The 13,097-nt window shown below is 46.7% G+C and overlaps 1 protein-coding gene across 1 annotated transcript; it reads right to left on the reverse strand.

Annotated features, from left to right (window-relative positions):
- Positions 1 to 4,855: 4,855 nt before the first annotated feature.
- Positions 4,856 to 12,842, reverse strand: KRT39 (keratin 39). The gene is made up of 7 exons (XM_075559342.1): positions 12,390 to 12,842; positions 11,454 to 11,536; positions 10,164 to 10,320; positions 9,326 to 9,487; positions 9,089 to 9,214; positions 7,565 to 7,785; positions 4,856 to 5,132 (listed from the first exon to the last, which is right to left on the reverse strand). The coding sequence occupies exons 1-7, from the start codon at positions 12,840 to 12,842 to the stop codon at positions 4,856 to 4,858; spliced, it is 1,479 nt and encodes a 492-aa protein (XP_075415457.1).
- Between the last annotated feature and the right edge of the window lie 255 nt (positions 12,843 to 13,097).

Raw genomic sequence — 13,097 nt, forward strand, 5'->3', positions numbered from 1 at the left:
TTAAGACTTCTTCCTAATAAGCCCCTGTGCTTTTCCAGAAAAATTGATTACCTTCACCTTCTGAGTTGACTTCTCTGTCTTGAATCACTGGCCCAGACGACCCCCTTGGAAGCCACTCATTACTGGATGTGGAGAGTATAAGTAAGTCCAGGACATACCCCATTTATTTTTCCATTAAACTAACTTCACCGGTTTGGAGCTTGCTTAAATGTCTGGTGAAAAGATTAGTTTTTTGAGCAAACTGATCTTCACACAGTGCTTCGGCACCCATGGCCAAGATGTTCAAACCATGTGAGACTTCCAACATCAGTAGTCATAATATTGTCTTCTGCCCACGCTTTCTGGATCCCACTCAGTCTCTTCATTTGTCCAAGTTGAGCATCTTCCCTTCCATGACGCATCCTCGAGGTCTTCCTGACCATCCTTAAAATGCTCTATCCGTCGAGACACGTGTTTGGTGTGGAAAGCACGCCTAGAAACTTGTGGCAATGCTTCCATGACTTGGAAAGATGTGCAAGTGAGTGGACTCGGAATTATTATTTTTCTCCTGGCACCAAAAGGATCATTTTTTGAAGGCAACCTAATGAGACTCAGAGCAGCATATGTATTAAGGCAAGATTCTGTTGGCAGCCTTTCGTGGATCGCAGAGACTCATGTAAACATGTCTTGTGTGGGACAAACCCCGCATGTATGAAGTGGATCCCCAGTAGCAATACTCTTTGACTTACCCTCATGATTCAGAGACGGAAAGTCTCTGTAATTACTTTTCAAGCCTTCGAATGCACGCTGATCAAAGCTGTCACCATTAACCTGTTCTAAAGATGCCTTACATCCTGTGGTATGTCTGCGTGTGCTATAAGCCTGCGCTGTTGTTTTCATTCATTGCTCTGGTATTTTTATAGTTGCTGATGTTGCTGCAATTTTCTGGTGTTTGGGCTACCATATTGTGGTAAGCAGTATGCTTGAACCCATATCAATGACATTTTGTAGACGCCCTGGTGACACAGTGGTTATGAGTTGGGCTGCTAACTGGAAGGTCAGCAGTTCAAAACCACCAGAGGCTCTGTAGGAGGAAGACAAAGGCTTTCTACTCCCATCGAGAGCTTCAGTCTGGGAAACTCACAAGGACAGCTCTACCCTGTCCTACAGGGTCACTATGAGCAGGCAGTGACTCGTTGGCGGTGTTTGGAGTTATTAAAAGACAAGAAGGCGAGAATCCAAGACTAATAAAGTTATTACTAACAACTTTGTAATTCAATGTAGGAGGGTTTATAGAACATTTTCTTGTCAGTATTCATCTAATGTAAGGGGTATTCCATGCAAACAGTTTACCACGATATTGCTCACACTTTAGTCTGTGATCAAAGTTGATAGTAAGCATTACTAAGGAGCCTGTGTGGTCTGGTCAGGATGCGGTCCATGGGGGTTGGGGAGGTGACACCAGGAAGTACAGCCAACCCGACTGGACCGCTGGAGAAGGACTTGAGTTGTTGAAAAGGCTCCCGTGGCTGTCATGAATGATTTCTGTTGAGACTGGTTATGTAATGTGTCGGGATGCTCTCAACTTCCCAAGGAAGCCAGGAAGGTACTGAAAAGACTCCTGTCTTATTACTGTGTGGCTTTGTGTGAGTCATTTAGCTTTTCTTACTGTCCGTCTGCTCCTCTTTTGAGAAGAACCTTCCTATTCCCCTACTTTAACCCCCATTCTACGCTAGCTGCTGGCCTGCCCTGAACTTTGTAAAAAGACACTTGAACTCCCTCCTGTGGCTGCAAAAGATACTTTGGAAGCTTCCTGGTGAAACTCCAGGCTCCTTACCACCAGCCCAGGAGCCCTGGTGACACTGGGTTAGGGATTGGTTGGCACATTCACCGTCCTCTCTGAGGGAGGAAGATGAGGCTGTCTGCCCCAGTGAGCACCGGCAGTCTGGGAAACCCTTTCGGGGAGCCTGAGTTAGAACTGACTCACAGTGGGCTTGCTTTGATGGGTCTACCTACTACTTTTGGAAGTTGGCCACCCGTGGGCAGTGTTCAGCAGAGAGCTTCTCTCTCCCGTGTATATAGATAGGCACCCTCCTGGCACAGTGCATTTGGGGCCCGGCGGTTAACCGAAAGGTCAGTGGTTCCTCCCCCCGCCCCCTGCCCCAGCCACTCTGCAGGAGAATGATGAAGCGGTGTGGTCCCATAAAGATTTATAGCCCCAGACACCCTAGCGAGCAGTTTTGCTCTGTCCCATAGGGTCCCGATGGGTCGGAATCAACTTGGTGGCTGCTAAGAGCCGTTAAGTCAGTTCCAACCCGTAGTGACTCTGTGTGCAACCGGAGGGAACTCTGCCCAGGCCTGTGCCACCTTCCCAGTGGTCACGTTTGAGCCCATCATGCACCCATCTTGATGTCCTTTTCGCTGCCCCTCCATTCTACCAAGTGGCATGCCTTTCCCCGGGGCCTCGTCTCTCCTGATAACATGTCCAAGGTCCGTGAGATGAACTCTCGCCGTCTTCCCTCCTAAGGAGCGTTCCTGCTGTGCTTTTCCCAAGACAATCTCATTTGTTTTGTTTTTGACAGTTTATGGTAGTGACTTAGGTTTTTTTCTTCTTCTTTTAATACAGAAAAAGCATATTTTATTTAAGCAATTGGGTGGGCAAACCTCTTACTAGGCAGTTTTACAATGACGTATTTTCACTTAGGAAGGCATGCGGGATTTCTGGGATAAAGCGAGCATAGCATTGCTGGAGATGGAACTCAGCATGAATGAGTCTAGCCTGAATCCAGTGAGGTTCTTAAGCTCGGAATCTTGTGGGAATCAGCAGCTCAGAGCAGACCGAGCACCTCTGACCTCTCGCCATCTGCTCTCTTAGTTGGTATTGATGGTAAGCATTATAGTCCACTCCCGGCCAAGCCCTGACTCAGACGCATAGAAAAAAGTATGGGAGGAAATGCTATATGCCTGCTTTCAATGAGAGGGCCAAGTCCATTTGTATGCAAGGGGATTGAAACTGCATCCCAGGGTTTCTGAACCCACGTCCCATGCTTTTCCCACATCGCCATTCCACAGCTTGAGATGTCATGAGATTAAGTGGCAAATGAAATGACAAAGACCACAGGTCCTCTGAGGGTTCACACGAGAGAGGAATTATTGACAGGTCAGAAATTACTGAGGGAGTTCTGGATCATGCTTGCTTTTTATAAGTGGCCACTTGTCTGTAGGAAGTGAATTGTGGAACCATTAGATAATTCATATGTCTTTGACGTGGGTATTGGGTATTGCCGATCTCTACATGCTCCAAGACTAAAAAAGCAAGAAAACCTCCTCCCCCCCCCCCACCCAGTATCCAACTTCATTGAGAAGAATCGTGGGTTTGATAATAGGACATCGTGTTCAGTTTTTCTTACAAGCTAACCACCATTAAAACCCCAAGGTCATCACTAGAGGACGAAGGTAGTGAGGAGTCACTTTAACGTGAGACAATAATGATAGATCTCCGTCCAGAGTTGGAGTCCAAGTAAGGCTTACGTAAAAATAATTTTTCTGTGCTTCTTTCCAGGGTATAAAGTCATTTACATAAACATTTTCACTTGATCTTTGCCACCGTCTTGTGCAGTAGGCAGGATCCTCATTTAACACGCAGGAAGTTGGATTTGATGAAGGCTAGGTGTTTTGCCCATGGTGGCAGGCAGTGGTTAAGATAGGACTCGGGGCTTTTGAATTCCATATTCTGCATTCTATTTGGAATTATTTACTAAAACCCTTGCAAATGTGGAAGAATTTCGGTAGGGAATGACTTAAACATCCTGTGACTGAACTGCCCAGCACCGTGATAAAGGCTGGTGCCCAAGTGATGCCTTATCGCCCCGGCACGGCCTCACTCTTACAAGCAGCAACTTCTTAGGATTCTCCGCAAAGCTGGCGGCTAGTAAGCCCACTTCTCCCTATGGATAGACTGAAGCAGGAATCTAAGCTATTCATCCACTGTCATTCAGCCCAGGGAGACAGAGGAACAGGAATTCTGTCTCAAAACTTCCAGCAATAAGCCCCTTATTAAACAGAACAAAGCCCCCTTCCATGCAGACTAGAGAGAAATAGGAAATATGAAAGGACCCAGGCTATTCCCTGGGACGTGACACCGGACATATCTGGGGTGGAATAGCTCACAGCTTTGGAGACTGTAGACAGCTTAAAGGAGATCTTGGCAAGGTTTGGTGTATTTGTATGGAGCAATAATCAGCAGCGTTCAACAGGGTTTAGACTGGTGGCTCTCTATCCAAAGGAGCTCTGTATTGAATACCCTTCTCTGTGTTACTGTGTTATGACCAGGCTGCGGGAGAAAGACGAGGCTTTCCACTCCTGGGAAGAGTTACAGTGTTGCAAACCCACATAGGATCACCATGCACCCACTCAATAGCAGGGAATAATAGTTTCTATAAAGGCTTTCTTTCTTTATTTGCAGAGAGAATTTAGAAGGGAAGGCTGTAGCTTTTCACCTTCATGTGCCGTACGTCACCCCAAAACAATCCTAGAACTTGTCTGACTGGCTCTCGTGAGGAACATAAGTCAACAAGACCGGAGTGAACAAGCGGGCAGCCTCCGAGTCACCCATTGAGTCAAGCGTAGGCTGACTTCCGGGACACGTAACAAAGCAGTTTCCATCCTTGCGATTAAAAGCAAAAGGCCCTTCTGGGGAAATGCCATTTATTATTACTACGTTGGCAGCAGTGACTGAGTAAAGGAGCAGAATAGATTGTACTCTAGCTAGCAACCGGGACCTGCTGGGGTGAGGAGAAACTAAGTACCTTCAGCAGGACAGGGACTACTTGGCTTCTGTTTCATGAATGTGGGCCAGTTTCATTGCCCGGGAGTGCTAGACTTTAGCAGCCCTGGTGATGTAGCAAGGCTGCACATGCTCGTGGGACGAAATGACCTTCCCGTCCTTAATCTCCTTGGTGGTTGTGCATATCTTCACTAGGATCCGCGGCAGGGGTCTGCAGACACTGCAGGGCTCATGGATCCCATGGCGGGCAAGGGACTCAAAGCAGCTGCACGCTGTAGACACTGGGACCATGCCTTCCGTGGCCCTGGCCTTCCAGGATGTGCAAGTGGAAGGGTCACCTTGGGTGGCACCCAGGTTACAGGGAAGCCTAGGGAAGAAGCAGACATGTACCTGTGATTGGTGGAGGGCAACAAGCACTGTGGAGGAAAATGACAGTGGTTAGTTTTTCAACATGTCACTCAAAACAAGTGCCTCTTCTACGGTAGTCGTTGCCAGGGAGTTGGTTGGCTATATGGTGACCAGGTGGGCGGAGTAGAACTGCTCGGTAGAGTTTTTCAAGATGGATGATTCTAGAAGCTGATTAGAAGTCTCATCTTCTCAGGGACTTCCGGGTGAGTTGGAATTGCCAACCTTTTAGCCAACAGACGGGGAGATAAACCTCAGACCAGAACCCTTGGAAAGTGGCATCCTAGGTTTAGAAGTATCTAAGGTTATCTAAGCTTCCATTAGAGTAACTTTCATATTGTTGGTGGGAAGAAGGCCATACCAGGACCCAGCTGGGGACCTCAGGGAAGTCAGTCAGTCAGTCCTCCTGAGCTTCTTGTCTTATCTGCAGGATGGACGTAATGATAACCGAACTCACAGGTCTGTACAAGCACTCGAGGCTCCACAGTGATGAGGAGGAAGTACAACTGATTATTTTCTGAAGAATGGAAGACAACAAAATCCTTTTCTCCCCACTCCTCTCCCCCAGATTGTAATTATTTTTGATACTGTCATTTAGATATTGTCTTTAGAAGAGAGGGAGGTAGCCACAAAATGCTTCACGAATAGTGCACAAAGTGTGTTCTGGGTGGTCTATCACTGGAGACTTTAAGAGAATCAGAGCAAGAAACAGTGAAAAGGAAAACTTTTATAAAGCATCATCTTTCTTTGAGTATTGTATGCACTTTAGTTTACTCTCATTGTTCAAAATTATGACATTGCTTGACATGGTGCTAGTGGACTTGGCAGTTAAGAAGATGCTCTGAACAGAGTTCATTGATTATTTGAGGGAGGAAGGTCCCTTACCATTTCTAACCAAGTCTGTGTTTGAGGTATTAGTTTTAAAGTGAATTGCTTCAGAGAACTTGTGCTACAGGATAATTCTTCATGAGTTCGTTAGTTTCTAAAAAATACTACAACTTCTATTTGAAAAAAAGCAGATCGGGTGGTGGAGCATACAGGGTGTAAAGTTATATAACTTTTCCTCAAGGGAATGAGTTCCTGGGCCAGGGACCCAGGTCCATCGTCTCGGGGGATACCAAGATCAATTGTGATAGCAGAGTCGCACCCTACTTTGGTTAGTTGTGACTGGGGTCTTAAAAGCACATGAGCAGCTACTTAAGGTGTAGCTATTGGTCTCTTCTTGTCCAGACACATGGAGACAGTGAGTTCAAGGGACTAATGGACCATGTCAACATCAGTCTCTGTGACCCCAAAACCAGAACTAGATGGGACCTAGCTACCACTACTAACTCTTCTGAAAACATCACCTTCAAAGGTCCTAGGTAGTGTGGACCAAACCTCAAAACTATGCAAAGACTAGTCTTACTGGCCAGGTAGAGAGTGTGGAGCCCCTCAAACTATGACCCTTTGTTACCTTTCAGGTTTGGAACCTAACTCAGCTCTGTGGCTCAGTTTTCAGCCAAACAATAGGTCTATCACAGGTTCAGTAACCCTAAAGAGGTACGTACTCCTTAGAGTAGCCAACCATGTGAGATACAAAGGGCCTCGTTTTCCAAAGGACAAAGTTCAGAATGGCTGGGAAAGGAGGAGGACTGGAAACAGGGACGAAGAGGGATTAAGTGAAGTTACACGGACTACATGGATTACAAAAGGGAGGAAGAGGGATAAAGTGACGTTACATGGATTACAAAAGATTGTTATCAATGAGATGAAAGATTGTTATCAATGAGATGTTACAAAAGATTGCTATCAGTGAGATGAAACAATCTGTGTTTATATTGTGGAATATAAAACTGGTGCTCTACTCTGTAAACCTTTACCCAAGTCACAATAAAAAAAAAAGATGCTGAAACACACGGATGACATGCTTCTACTGGCCTCAAGTACAAGTAGCTAGGCAGGGTTGGGGGTCAGGGACATGAACTTGAGAAGACGGTTCCTCCCCAGGGAGCAGGGTTGTCTGGTTAGAGCTCATGAAAGAAGACTTAGCTCATGGAGGCCACATGTGTAACAGTGCCAGGAGCGTTCATCTTGAGTGAAACCATCTTATTTTTTTCCTAGTAACTTAAAACTGGAAGCCCCTCATCCAGAACGACTCAGTTCAAGTCGCACCTCAAGTCTGGACTGGGTTAGAATTGCAGGCCTCCCATTGCTATCAAAGCACGCGTCCCCCTCTGGCTAGTGTTAGCACACACCGTAAATGAATCGACCCGAGTATCAGCAGAGGCACCTAATTTTATCCCCCAAACTGCATACAAACATGCTAAAAACCTCGGCTTATACTCGAGTATATATGGTGCAGACATGTGTGCCCCTCGGCCTCTTTCCCCCAATCGTTTTTCTGTTACGTACTTGCCGTCCCAGCTCTCCAGGAGTCTGCGGTAAGTGGCGATCTCACACTCCAGTCGGGATTTGATGTCCAGAAGATTTTCATATCCTTGATTCTGTCTTTCTAGGGCGCACCGGATCTCCGTCAGCTGCGCCTCCAGACTGTCAATCAGACCTTGGATCTGGCCCAGGAGGGCTGCGTAGCGGGCCTCTGTCTCTGCCAGGGTGCATTCCTGAGAGTCTCTCTATCATGGAAGAGGAAAGGTAGGCTTTAACGTGATGGCTTTGTCCAGCTCATGGCCAACGTAGGCCACTTGTGATCTGTCTGGTTTTTAACGGTCGTTCCTCAGCGGCAAGGGCTGACGGATTGCCAAGGCCCTGTGTGCTGCCCTAAGCAAGTCACCTCGGTGGGTAAAATTTCCATCTACGCTAGAGCGTACTTTCATTTGTCTCCTCTTTCACCCTCCTTTCAGGGTTTCCTTGTCTTCCTCTTTTTCAATCGTGTGATAATCTCCTACCACACTCTCTTACCTGTGAGTACCCCACAACATTGCAACTCATTTCACATCCGGGCATTAAAATGGGTTATCATGGCACCCCATGCAATGAGTGTACCTTAAAAGGGAAGCAAACAATATTGAGTCATAGACATTTTTCCTTTCTGGACCAAGTACTCTATCTGTAAGATACAAGAGTTGAAACTTTGATGATTAAAGGTCATTGTTGCTCTCTTGCTCTGTACGTCTGTGGATCGTGGTGGGATGTTAGGCTTTACGAACCTATTATTTGTCTGCTCGTCTGCATCTTTATAGATGAGAAAACTGAAGTTCAAGAGGTTAAATGAGTTGCCCAAGGTCATATGACTAGCGAGGGACAAAAATAGGGTTGAGTTATTCAAATCAATTAGGTAACGTCCTACTTCAGAGAAGGCAGACATAATCAGGCAGAAGCAGTACCAGCTTTGGAATCTTAATTGCGCCTTGAACTCTTATTATTCTTGTGACTTGGTTCAAGTTGTTTCGAATCTCATGATCTCAAGACCTCTATTTACAAGACAGAGATGAGCCTTATGTTGGATTTTCCCTGAGAAAAACCACCTTTCTGTCAAATGGGTGTCATAATTAGACCATGTTGTTCATTAGATGGTTTTGTAAATATAATAGCTTATGAAACTTTTCATCTCCCCCCCAGCATTTCCCGATGTATACTCCATGCATCATTTTTACCATGATATGCTCTTCCCCACAAAGTGTGATCTTTAACCTTTTGGAATGCTTGGAAATTTATGGTGCACATCAGCTTATTAAAGACCCTCTGGAAGGTGCCTTGTCTAAGATGTTTAAACCAGAAGTTCCTAGACATATTTGATCACAGTTTTTTTGGTGTGTGTGTGTGTGTGTGTGTGTGTGTGTGTGTGTGTGTGTGTGAGATAGATCCTCCAATACCAGAGAAGCTGCACTTCTGAGGGGCAGAGTTAAAGAACATTGTGATATAGGAATGGCAGGGACTGTCGCTGGCATAGCTAAGCTTGGTCAGCTTGCCGGGTACCATTCGGTGTTGGGCCTGCAGCTCAATCTCCAGGGTGTTCAGGGCACGCCTCCGTTCAATGAGCTCTCTCTGGCAGCACTGCTGCTGCTGCGAGCTGGTCGCCACTTGCTGGTTTAGCTCTTCCATCTGAAACACAGTCAAGGACCTTTGCATTAAGCAGGCAAATATGGCTTCCCTTAAAGCGCGCCCAGAAACCCAAGGTTATTTTCCTGCTTTCGATTGTTAGACTTTCCCCACCTGCATGCGGAACCATTGTTCTACATCTCGGTGGTTGGTCTCGGCAATAGACTCATATTGACATCTCATTTCTTGTAGAACCTGGTTTAGGTCAACCGAAGGGGCAGCGGTCACTTCGATGTTGAGTCGGTCTCCAAGCTGACTCTGTAAGGAATGGATTTCCTATGGAAAGAAACAAGTGCCAATCCCCTTAGTGAGCATACGACCCTTTGGGGTTCTTGTGACGGGCTGGCAGCAATAGTTTAACTTAATTGTGTTTGAAATACAGCCCACAATAAAGGAAGTATATGACTTACAGGTATTATCGAGAAGCTATCCAATGAATTCAGGTCATTTCACACATGACTGTGCTAAAATATGAGCTAAGCTAAAGGGAATTGGCTAGGAAGTTCAAGGTGTTAAAGGATGTAGGTCATTTCTAGGGATGGGTCATGGATACAGTAGGAAAGAGGCAGACTTTATAATAAGAGGCCATATTCTTTAGGTGCCAATACAGACTTGTGCCAATATTGACTTGCACTCAGATGAGCTGGCAGATGTCTGCCTGGAAATGTCCACCATAAGGTAGACAGGGTTGCTTCCTCCTTCCTGAAAAGCAGGAACCCACAGAAACTCCCCGCCCCCTCCAACCCCCCGCCCCACCCCTTGGCTCTAGATATTGTGTTGTAGCTGGTGGATTGGAAACATTGAACTTGTGGTAGTAGCAGTGGAGTGGGTGGTGGTGGTTGTCAGTGCTCCAAACCAGAGCAGTAGGTGGAGGGGACACCACCCTTTGTTCAAGTTCACTGCCATCAGTAGAGGCGTGGCTTGAGGCTGATTCTCTTGGCCTTTGACTCACCTGTTGATGGTGGTCTTTCAGGACGAGGAGCTCCTCCTTCAGAGACTCCATCCGTGCCTCCAGGTCTGCCTTGCCCAGGGTCAGCGCATTTAGGATTTGCTGCAGGCTCTTGGCATCTGCCTCCACCAGCTGGCGTAGGGACACCTCTGCTCCATACCTTTACAAAGGAGACACGAAAGATGGCCTGTGTTTATAAGACGGATGGGAAAGCACGCCAAACAGAACTCCAATCTGCCATTTTCTCTGGATCTTTGCTTCACTCTGTATTGCAGAGTGTTACTCCCTTTAGAGAGGAAGCCATGGGATAAGCATGGAGACTTACTGATAATTCATAAATCATTTTCCAGAGTGCTGTGATGTTGCTCATTCTTTGAGGAAAGTCAATTTCTTCTGCTGCCCTTGGAGCCAGTGCTGTCTAAGGGAAAAGCACTCGCTGACTGAGAAAGCCCAGATCCCAAATTTGACTGTTTTGGATTGACTCCCACGCCTTTGGCTAACCTCATACAGCTCCCATTTTCTCACCGTAAATGGAAGCAATATATTGTTGCAATTGTATGTGGTAGCGTCCATTGTGACTCATTTAACCCTATAGGACTGAATCAGTAGAACTGCCCCATCGAGTTTCCCAAGGGTCATCTTTTATAGGAGCAGATCTCAAGTTCACCGCCATTGAGTCAATGCTGACTCACAGTGACCTTTATAGGACAGAGTAGAACTGTCCCTGTGAATTTCTGCAACAGTGACTCTTTACAGGAGTAGAAAGCCCAGTCTTTCTCCTGTGGAGCACCTGGTGGTTTCGAACTGCTGACCTTGGGATTAGCTGACCTTAGAGTTAGCAGGTTTTCCTCCTGTGGAGCGACCATTAGGTGTGAACCACTGATTGACCTTTGGATTAGCAGTCAAGTGCCTAGCTGTCGCACACTATGGCTCCTTTTAAAAATATACCGGGCCAGTGGGTGGTAAAATAAACATATACCAGGGGACTGGGAAAAGTTAGAGGGGAAACTCCACTGTCTTTTCTTTCCATTCCCATGAACGTTTGGAAGCCCACCTCACATGAGTTGAACCATCCTGTAGGTAATAAAAAAAGATGGTTTCGTACACTGGAAGCCACAAGTGTTACATCACGTAGGCTGCTATTCATCCTAGTGAGTTATTGAATTTGAGCCTTTGCTCTGGGTGGGTGCTAACCTGATCTGGGGCAGCTGGGGTAGGGGTCCTCTTATTGAGAGTGGTCAGCATGAGGTTGGGGTGCATTCTGTCACGCGTGACAGTGTCAGATGAGCTTACTTTGCTCTCAAGTCATCAGCAGCCAGTTTGGTGTTGTCAATTTGTGAGACCAGCCTGGAATTCTCAGCCTTGGTACACAAGATCTAGAATTAAGAAATTGTACACACAAATGAGACCAACACCAGAATCTTCTTTAAGAACCCAGGGTCTGTGTGCTTCCATGGCTAGGGGAGACCTGCCTGTTTTATTTCTTTTTATTATTAATTATCATGGTAAAATTGAGTTACTTTGGAAAGTCAGAATGTTTTGTGTTTTTCCTAAAAGATCAGTCCCCCCAAAAACCAGACAAAAAGATTTAAAACTTTTAGTCTACAGCTTTCTGTTCAAACATAAAATCCCCCCACCTAAAGTTTCATGGCCTCACACAACTCACTCAGCTGTAAACCCCACGAGAGAAGGGACTTTTTAGAGTTTACCAATATTTTCCTAGAACTGAGTGCAATGCCCGGTCCATTATTGCTAGCACTGTTGACCCAGCCGCGTATATTTACTAGCAAATTATCACGCTGAATAGAACATTTAGCTTTGGTGTGGGGAGAAGCGACCCCACCACTTCGACACGATGGACTACGCCGAATAGGAGAAGAGGGTGGTGATGGCTACAGGATGAACAGAAACGAAAACGCGTAGGAACTTTGTGCCACAAAATGCACATTCTCAGATCCCGGTTTCCTCTTTTCGTGAAAGAAAAGGTATCAACACATTGTCACATTTTGATCCGGCGTTATCTGGGTAGAATGAAAGAACCTATCTGGGGAAATGCAGAGTGATGCCACTTGGAGAACGCCTCTCCTCCAGAGGCGCTTCTCACCCAACGAAAGCATTTCTCACCCGAACCCACATTTTAAAAGACCTACGTTTAGCGCATGACTATTGCTTGGGGACCATCCATCCACCATGAGCTCAGACAGACTCCCGAGCTTCCTTCCACCTTACCTTCTGCTGGAGCGCCTCAATGGTAGTGTAGTAGGGCAGGTACTCGGGACATACGACAGGGACCTCCTTGCCGCACTCCTGCTGGATTTTACACTCCAGCTCTGCGTTCTCTCGCTCCAGCATCCGCACCTTCTCCAGGTACTTGGCCAGGCGATGGTTCAGGATTTGCATCGTCTCTTTCTCGGGGCCCTTGAGAGCTTCGCCACACCAGCCGCGGTCATCCAGAGAGAGACAGGCACTGAAGTTGCCTGTTTGGCAGATGGGGGTACCACAAAAGCCAGCCCTGGGTTTGCAGCCCCTGGGTTTGCAGCCCTGGGGCTGCGGCTTTTTCAGCACCGGGCCAGTGGCTTGGCAGCTTTGGTGGGAAGAGGTGGTCCTAACATTTGTAATCCCAGAGCAGCGTGGGAGGGGTGTTGAAGAAGAGACAGTTGTTGTACGGCCCGCAGCGTCCATCGTGTGTGTCCAGGTTGGGCTCTGCGTCAAAGTCTCTGGTTCAAAGCTCAAGCAACCTGGACTGAGTCTAAGGACCAAGCGTCTTGGCTTGTCTTTGAAGTGCTTATATAGCCTTCCCTCTCCGTGGTGTCCCAGCAGGCAGGATGTTTTCCTTTCGAATGTTTCTATCAAATCCCAGAGGAACAAGTCATTAGCCTGCCTTTTACTCGCCCCAGAGGAGTTCCTGGACTCATAAAAATGTCGCATTTAGGCTGT

Source organism: Tenrec ecaudatus, chromosome 10, assembly GCF_050624435.1.
Source record: "Tenrec ecaudatus isolate mTenEca1 chromosome 10, mTenEca1.hap1, whole genome shotgun sequence".
In the NCBI taxonomy this organism is placed as follows: domain Eukaryota; kingdom Metazoa; phylum Chordata; class Mammalia; order Afrosoricida; family Tenrecidae; genus Tenrec; species Tenrec ecaudatus.

What these genes read in the sequence shown, in the direction of transcription:
- KRT39 (XM_075559342.1), bottom strand. Translation starts at nt 12,842, where the DNA reads ATGGACGCTGCGGGCCGTACAACAACTGTCTCTTCTTCAACACCCCTC. An exon ending in TGCAGGCCCAACACCGAATG is followed by an intron (nt 7,786 to 9,088) that starts GTACCCGGCAAG and finishes CTTCCATGATAG; the next exon opens with AGAGACTCTCAGGAATGCAC. An exon ending in CTGGAGAGCTGGGACGGCAA is followed by an intron (nt 5,133 to 7,564) that starts GTACGTAACAGA and finishes CTTCTTCCCTAG; the next exon opens with GCTTCCCTGTAACCTGGGTG.